The sequence below is a fragment of the Micropterus dolomieu genome, linkage group LG13, assembly GCF_021292245.1.
Source record: "Micropterus dolomieu isolate WLL.071019.BEF.003 ecotype Adirondacks linkage group LG13, ASM2129224v1, whole genome shotgun sequence".
NCBI classification, from domain to species: domain Eukaryota; kingdom Metazoa; phylum Chordata; class Actinopteri; order Centrarchiformes; family Centrarchidae; genus Micropterus; species Micropterus dolomieu.
This window is the reverse complement of record NC_060162.1, coordinates 10,331,403-10,339,796: the sequence shown is the minus strand read 5'-3', so window position 1 is coordinate 10,339,796 and position 8,394 is coordinate 10,331,403. Positions and strand designations below refer to the sequence as shown.

General features: G+C 39.3%; 1 protein-coding gene across 1 annotated transcript; it reads right to left on the bottom strand.

Annotated features, from left to right (window-relative positions):
* Window positions 1–809: 809 nt before the first annotated feature.
* gsdf (gonadal somatic cell derived factor) lies at window positions 810–4,916 on the bottom strand. Its single transcript, XM_046066416.1, has 5 exons — window positions 4,651–4,916; window positions 3,969–4,126; window positions 3,730–3,825; window positions 3,485–3,615; window positions 810–2,141 (listed from the first exon to the last, which is right to left on the bottom strand). Exons 1-5 carry the CDS (start codon window positions 4,770–4,772, stop codon window positions 1,992–1,994), a joined length of 657 nt encoding a protein of 218 aa, XP_045922372.1. The 5' UTR covers window positions 4,773–4,916; the 3' UTR covers window positions 810–1,991.
* Window positions 4,917–8,394: the final 3,478 nt, after the last annotated feature.

The window sequence follows — 8,394 nt, the reverse complement described above, 5'->3', positions numbered from 1 at the left end:
TAAAAATGTCTATGTCAGTCAGGCAGTGATGAAGTGACCCTTTCACCACTGATAATCTCAACATTTAGTTTAGGTATTATTTTTACAACACTCCCAGTAAGATGTGTGATTCTGTAGCATCCTAGAGTTGAAAATGTTACTGAGTGGCTCCTTACCTTCAGTGGAATCTTTAAGCCGTATATTATGATAGTCCTGAAGTTGCAATTTTTTGATGTACGTCATCCCGGTGCACTCCATTAAACAATCCGTCAGTTGTGTCACCGTGTTAGGGATCGGTTTCAGCAACGTTTCCTTCTCTGAACATTTGGCTTCCCCTACAGCCAGCAGAAAGGGGGACAGTATGCCAAAAGAGACCCACACTGTGAAATACCCTGACATTCTGTCCAGTATCAATAACACATAAAACTACAGGCAACGTTGTTCCTCTTCTATAGTTGTTGTTTTAATGTAGTCCAGGATCAATATCTTGCTTGCACAAAATGAGAATCATAAATTAAAATTCCACTGCAGCCAGGGCCAGTTATAAATGCCCTGAATGTGCATGCACAGCAGCTTAAGATGTTGAAGACTCCTCAGAAGTGCGCAACAAATTGCTCTTCCCCTCACCAGTGCCTCGCTTTATGGCTACAGTCCCAACATTTCTTCCTCTGCTATTTTCCTCCCACTAGACTTGACATGTAACTGCCTGGCTGGCATGAAATTCTAAAAGGCTGGCATAAGGAGAGGCTTTAAAAATAAAAAAGTATTTTCAAGAATCATGTGAACTTTTGTCAATAATAGACATTGCCAGGAAAATCAACTTGTAGGTGTTCATTTCAATCATCTTTATTCAAATAATTGTGAGCAAGAAATCTGTAAATTGGTACAAATGGTTACAATATCATAGCAGGGTCATAAGCACAATGAAACTGTTTGCATTTAATCAAAATGCATTGATTAAGGTGGAGGTGATCACTTGTGAAAATACATGAAAAAATGAATGGTGAGGTAACTTTGTAAAGTGAGTGAGCATATAACAAAATAACAAACAAAATATGTGTTAAAGTAAAAAAACAACCAAATATTCTAAGTGTGTCTTTCATATAACCAATCGACAGTTGAAACGTGAAGCTGGAGCATGGCCAATCGATGTTCGTGGAAAAGCACAGAACAGATGTTCATATCCAGAAGAAACTGATACTAAGTTTTAGGTGCAGAGAGTTTAGCTGGTGAACACAATCTTCTCCTATTACTCTCCCTGCAAAACACGTTTAACCCTCAAAATGACAATCATACACTTAATTTATTATTACATTTTCACCACTTTAAATGCACAACCATCTGTTTTCATTGGGATTAAACTGGCCTCTTACTCATAAGATGAGATGGTCATTTCACAGATAAGAGGCAACTGGCCTGTGACAGGATTTGGCTCTGGAAAGTCTCACATTTTTGGAGGGAACACTCAGTAACAGTTAGTAGCTTTAAATAGCACTCTGTACTTATCAGATTAAAGTGGCAGCATTTAGCACACGAGCGTCAGCTGCACTTCACGTCCAGTTCCTGGTGCAAGAGAAATACTTTACTAATTTACCCACAGAACTGCAGTTGTTATTGCCCTGCAAAATCTGCCTAAGCTTAATTGTTGCTAACTGTTAACATAAAACACAGTAGCCAACAATTGTAAATTGGAATCATCATCTCATGAGTTTTATTAAAAATGTATCAGTTTTATGTTTATGGCTCAACAAATCTGTGCTGGCATTCTTTCATTCTTTCTGGTACGAATAGACAAATTGGAAGACTTTGCTTTGGTTCCCACGCTCAGTGTTGAATACACACTGTAAGGATCTAAGATAACATCTAAAACTAAAGAGACATAGTCTACACAAGTGTTTGAGAGAGACGAAAGGCCAGCGTGTACCGTATTTACACCTTTTCTGTATTTTGTGTTTTTGTGTGTGCGCCAGGTGGCTCGCAGATGTCACATGCTCTGGACTATGAAAAAAACTTTACTCTTGGGTGGGTTGCTGGAGGTTGCTATGTCCACAGCCGCAGCTGCGGGTCTGCTGCACGGAGGAAATGATGAGGGTGCTGAATTCATTCACGTAGACGACAGGCACCATTTCCTGGGCGATGGGATGACAACATGGCACCTGGCCCTGGAGAAGGACACAGAGAGGAGGAGTAAGGCACAGTAACACAGTTTGATACTCATGCTGCCCAACAAGACTAAACAAAACAATGACCTGTATTAGTTAAAAAAAAAAGAAGAAAAAAGAAATACCAAGTATTGTATTATATTAAGTTCAGTTTATTCTAGACAGGTTTTTTTAAAGTCATACTGATGACAGAAAAGAAAAGAAAAACATTTGTTGTTTGCCATAGTGGGGGTGAACATACATAATAAATAAAAAGCAAAGATAAATAAAAATAAATTTTAATCTAAGGCAATGAGATTAACAAAAAGTAAAAACTAAAATTACAAATGTTACATATCTTTGTTTTAAAAGATGCAGGCTGGAATTGTTCAATAAAAAGTGTGCATTAGACTGCTTAAACATATTAACATGCATTTAGTTTGAGTAAGTAGTAAGGAGAGTACATTTCGAATTTACTTCAAACAAACTAGCTTTTTTTTTTTAAGCTATTTTTGCTTTCTTAATACTGTTGCCACACTGCATTTAACTCTGGTTGATCAACTTTGGGGCGTGCCTTAGCTTGTATTTGGTAAAAGTACATTTATGTTGGCAGGAGGAAATTGGCAGCTGTTTTACCTCCAGAGCACACAAAGTACATGTGGTTCATGGCTCCATGATGCTGAAGCGCCGGCACAGTGGAGGAAAGTAACTAAGTACATAGACTCAAGCACGGCATCTAAAGTCGTGGGAGAGTAATAGACATGCTTGAGTATTTATATTTTATGCAACTTTATACTTTCACTCCATTACATTTTAGAGGGAAATATTGTACTTTTTACTACAATACATTTATCTGGCAGCTGTAGTTACTAGTTACCTTGCAGATTAAGATTTTATAAACATAACATGTGATGAGTTTTTAGAAAGAAAAAATAGATTAACTAATAGTATTTACAACATTAAAAGGCTTGTTACCCATTAATGCCACCAGTAATTATAATCTAATAATAAAAGAGGTAATTCTGCTGCATAATGAGTACTTTTTCTTTTGATACTTTAGTTCTGCTGATATTACATTAATATGACTTACTTTTAATGCAAGACTTTAACTTGTAATGGAATATTTTGATGATATAATTCCATTGCATCTGACAGAAGGCAGTTTTCAGTCCATCAGACCGCTAACAATGACTCTCACACACACCTATGGGAATTTTTCAGGTGACCTCAGCTGGATTTCTTTGCATTTTAAAAGAAAGGTACTATACATCTATGTATGTATGTAAACATAGATCATTGCAAAACAAGGTAAGTGATGTTTGCAGACATTATTTAACTATTTAATTGTCTTAAGATAATTATACCTGTGAGTTGGCATCCTGGACATCGGTGCGGGATGCTGGACATTGCATAGTGTTCGCTTTGGGGTTGCAGAGGACACACTGAACGATGGTAAGGCTGGCAGGATGGATCACCCAGTTGTCCCAGCCCAGATCTGGTGAACATAAGAATGGATATTACATGCATTACTATATTTCTTTATGTATAAGAGCATGTCAAAATGCACAAACACACATACATGCACACACATAAACACACTGTAGCATACCTTTCATGAAGATCTCATAGGCCATGGAACAGCACTTCAGTTCACTCGTACTGTTTCCATCATCAGGTGACACAGAGTACCCAGAGACTGCTGGAACTGGAAGGACATTAAGAAAGGGACAGCAAAAGTAGAGCAATGTAGACTTTTGGCTGGGTTTGACTTTAAGAAAATCCATGAAGGATTAGGCTGGAAAACTGTGGGATTCACAGTAGCTTCTTCGAATTTTGGGTTGAACTTACCAGCATTGTCCATGGCTCTGTGGGCATTGCTGCTGAAGGCGCTCCACCATTGCTTTCTGACCCCCTCCAGCCCACCAGCAGGCAGCTGTGGCTCAGTCTGCAAGTTGAGAGCCCCGAGGAGACTCTTCCTGATGGACTGCAATGACTCATGCTGGCATCTGAACAGCACATAACACATTAATGTTATTTAAATAGTGCAAATTATTAAAACAGAAACACGTAGTAATAGAAAAAATGCTTCTGAAAAATAAGTAAACTTATGTGTTATCATCTTGGGATGTAAACAATTCAAGTATATTACTTATTTTGATTCAAAACGGCAAATTTTTCTGAAAAGCGACTAGTTTGCATGGACTAAAATAAATCGCACTCTCAGTACCCTCAATGAACTATGGAAGCACTTTACAGACATTGGCTAAGTGATTGATTACACTGTTGAAGCTTAAACAGAAAAGTGTGTTACATGTCTGCACAACATTCTTGGAAAAACGGTCAAAGTGACCCTGAATCAGTCACATAATTTAGTATTTCCCCTGAACCCAAGTAAAAAGGCCTCAGCATGCACATATTCCTTGATATGTAATCTGTTTGGCACGTCTCTGACCTAAAAAGACATTTCATAATTCTTTGGAAAATCTTGAGGAAAATTGTTTTAAATGTTACTGTATTAAATGATACTGACCTGTGGTAGGAAACAGGAGCATTTGCAGAGGCTGCAGGTTCTTCTTTGGATGGCTGCAAGACAAATGCGATAACTACTGAAGAGCCGAGAAGCATTGTAATGACAACAAACGTGAAAGACATGGTGCATGAGCCGGATGGTCAATCTATAGATCAACTGCTTTTGAGTCAGACTCGCGGGAGGCTACTGTGGTTGGTTCTGTGTGTCTGGTTGAATGAGGAGACAGGAGTGACCAGACAGTGATGCTGCTCTAGGTATTGTTTGTCAGGGCCTGGGATCCTGGGTTTTTATCTCCCTGTACCCCAGCTTGGCCTTGAGATACTTAATATTGTTATCTTGTCCCCTGTTCCATGTGAAAGAGTACAAGAAGGACGACCCGGCGAAGAAAGAAGGGGAGACTAATAGACTCAAGACAAACAGACAAGAATTAGAGGTGGGAGGGAGGAAAAAAAAGAGAGAATAGTATATAGGCATACCACATTACGACATGCTTACTAGTTACTAGACGTGAAATAGTAACTCTGGGACGCACATATAACAACAGATCCTGTAATGGTCTGTAAGCCCACCGTCAGCCAGCCAACTTTAAAGGGATAGTCTGGGGTTTTTGTAGTAGGGCTGAATGAGGTACTTGTACATAGTCGGTGTATTACCGGCAGTAGATGGCGGAAAGCGCATCCCCAGTCTGGAGAACCAGAGAGTTGTACCAGCATGGAAGCTAAGCAATGTAGCCCACTGCTGTGGACAGGGTCAGCAGCAAAATTTATTTTTGCCACATAAAAGAAGGCCCACCAAAAAAAATCTATATCAGTTCAAGTGTACACAATATTTGGAATGTTTTCGATGCTCTACGTGGCCGTCAGACAGCCCTTGCTTCTTTTCTCAACTGTAGAACTTCAGTATTCCTACGCATAAGTGCAACTTATCTGCACACTGTATAAAGGAAATAGATGTCTGACTGCAAGGTCAGCACTGAAAATATTCTAAATATAGCTTACTCTTGAAGTGATATAGTTTTTTAGGTGGCTAAAATGCATTTTGCAGCTCACCCTATCCACAGCAGCACATTGCTTTGCTTCCATGCCAAGTCTCTGCTTCTCCAAACTTGGGATGCGCTTTCCGCCATCTACTGCCGGTAATACACCGACTATGGACAAGTACCATCCCAACTTCTAAAATCTCAAACTATCCTTTTAAAACAGCTTTTTACCAAATGTTTTTATAGAATTAAACCTTTAACCTACAGTTTTATCCATTCTGACGCCTGTTACGTAGCTTAAAGTTTGTTAAAATTATGTTTTCCACCCTACCAGTATCATATACACTTAAGAGACCATACAACAGCCCTGCCATAACGTCTTGCTTCATTATGTTTATTATTGAGGTCATCATTAATCTACATTATATTGAGAGGTGATGTCAAATGTTTTTTCCTCGCTATTTACTTACATGACTGTGAGGTAGGGCAGAATATTAGCAACACAGCACAACGCAACATATAATTCAATTAACACCTCTATAACAAACAACAAAAACTGAACTTTGTATAACAAAAGTAGACTTTATGGCAGAGCAGTTGTACATTACACTATAGAGGTGTACTTAATAAAGTGGACACTGAGTGTATATTCTGTATCAGCCTGTTCCAGCTCTTCATTGGAGCTTTATGATGTTTACACTGAGCTAAATATTCAAACCTAAGACTATATTGTCTTGTGCTTCATGTATACAGATTTCCCCCCAAATGACCCTGATATTTTTGGTACACAACATTTGGCTGCACAGCCCTGCTTTTTAAGGGGTTTTAATACTCTGACCCACATCCAGACAAGACATACCCAGAGAAGCATGGGAAGAATACAGGGAATGCCTATTCATGTCTGCATATGGGTAGTTATCAGTTTCTATTACGACTCCCATTTTTTGGCCGGACATTAAAGGCAGAAGTCTCCGCTGATAAACATAATAACAATATTATTCCCCTGCAGTTGTCATTCAAGGACAGGATCCGGAGGGAAGAAATGTAACACAAAGATCGCAGGAGATGTTCATATCTGAAAGTTCAGAGCAAGTAAACTTGGCAGCGTTGACAGTTGTGTGAGCCATGAGAGGAATGCTAAGTTCACGTCCTCAGGTGCCCTCTCCTCTGAGGCCTCACTGAGACCTAAACTGGGACACGGCTAAACTTTCCTGTGCAGCTCAAAATACATGGTCTATATGCTGAAGTGGATATCAAGCCCTAATTCATCAACAGTGCCAGAGAACGTCTTGGTACAAGTTGATACAAGACCTGCAATACTTTCTTTGGCACCTAATACAAAATGACAGGATGGTTTTGAAGTGATGATCATGTTCAGATCTTACATTTGAGCTGCAGACCCACAGAAAATGGCCTTTCTTAGTGTATGCATTCATTCATCAGCGTATGGTATATCTGTTTGAAAACATTAACTTCGCAAAAGGGCCTGACATAAGAAGAGCACGTATATTCCTCATATTCCATCTCAGCTCACAGTGGTGAGATTCTTGCTTCATCCATCACTTTCAAATCATTCGTAACCCTAAAACAGTCTGTGTCCTTTGTAACACCCTATCTGGGGATCATAACACAAATGTGTAATAGGATCTTGCGAAATATATTCTACAGGTCTCAACAACACTGTGAGGAGCTCAATCTCAGGTCAGCAAATATTTCAGAAATGATAAACCATAACTCAGCAGCTTTTTGGTGATTGTTACAACATGCACATAATAGACGCAAAGGATAACTCTGGTGATGTGCTATATTTGTCTTACTATAAACAAATGCCATACCACCAAAAACAAGAATTAAATTATTCTGCTAATAAGTGTGTTGTTCTGTAGATATCTTCTTATTCCTCTGTACCATAGACTTTGCCCAAACATTTACATGTATAATTCTGCACAATGAAGTTCAATAAGGGGGAGGGCGACATTAACTTCAGACAGGAAATATAACATATCTGTATGTGTATATATGCACATACAGAGAGGGTGCCATAGAGACAGGATAAGGAAGTAGTGAAGTATTGTGAGTCAGATTAACAAATTGTTGGTTTTGGAATTTGATGGGGTTTGGTGACATTAACAAAAATATATAATATAGTCAGCCTTTTCCTTTAAACAGACACACACCCACATTTGTTTCTCTATCCCCGTGGGGACAACTCATTGACATAATGGATTTCCTTGCCCCTTACTCTAAACTTAACCATCACAACTACCTGTCTAACCTTACCCCTTCCCCTAACCTTATAACCTTAACCCAATTGTGTTGTAATCTTACCCCTCAAAAAGCAGTCTCTACCAGCGGGTACGCAAATCTTTGTCAATACAGTGACACGAGTCCCCATTGGTTAGTGTGCATTCAGGTTAAAGTCCCTACTGGGATATAAAAACATGAAGCACACACAACACACACACCTGAGGTCACTGTGGGAAACTGGCTGCAGCTCTCGACCCTCTATAACCATGCATGAACGAGTGGAGTCCTTGAGTTTCAGACGTCTCCCACCACTTGTTGTCGTACCGCTGGGAGTCACTCCACCGGCAGCTGCTCCTGGCCGGGATCACAAAGAGCGTTTATACATAGATGAAGGACGGCGGAGGATGCAAGGTGCAGATGTTCAACAAGCAGTCAACACAGAGGACATTCCTGAAATGTATTTCAACGAAGGGGAGTTCTACAGGGTTTAATCAATGTTTAATTTAATATGGATTTAT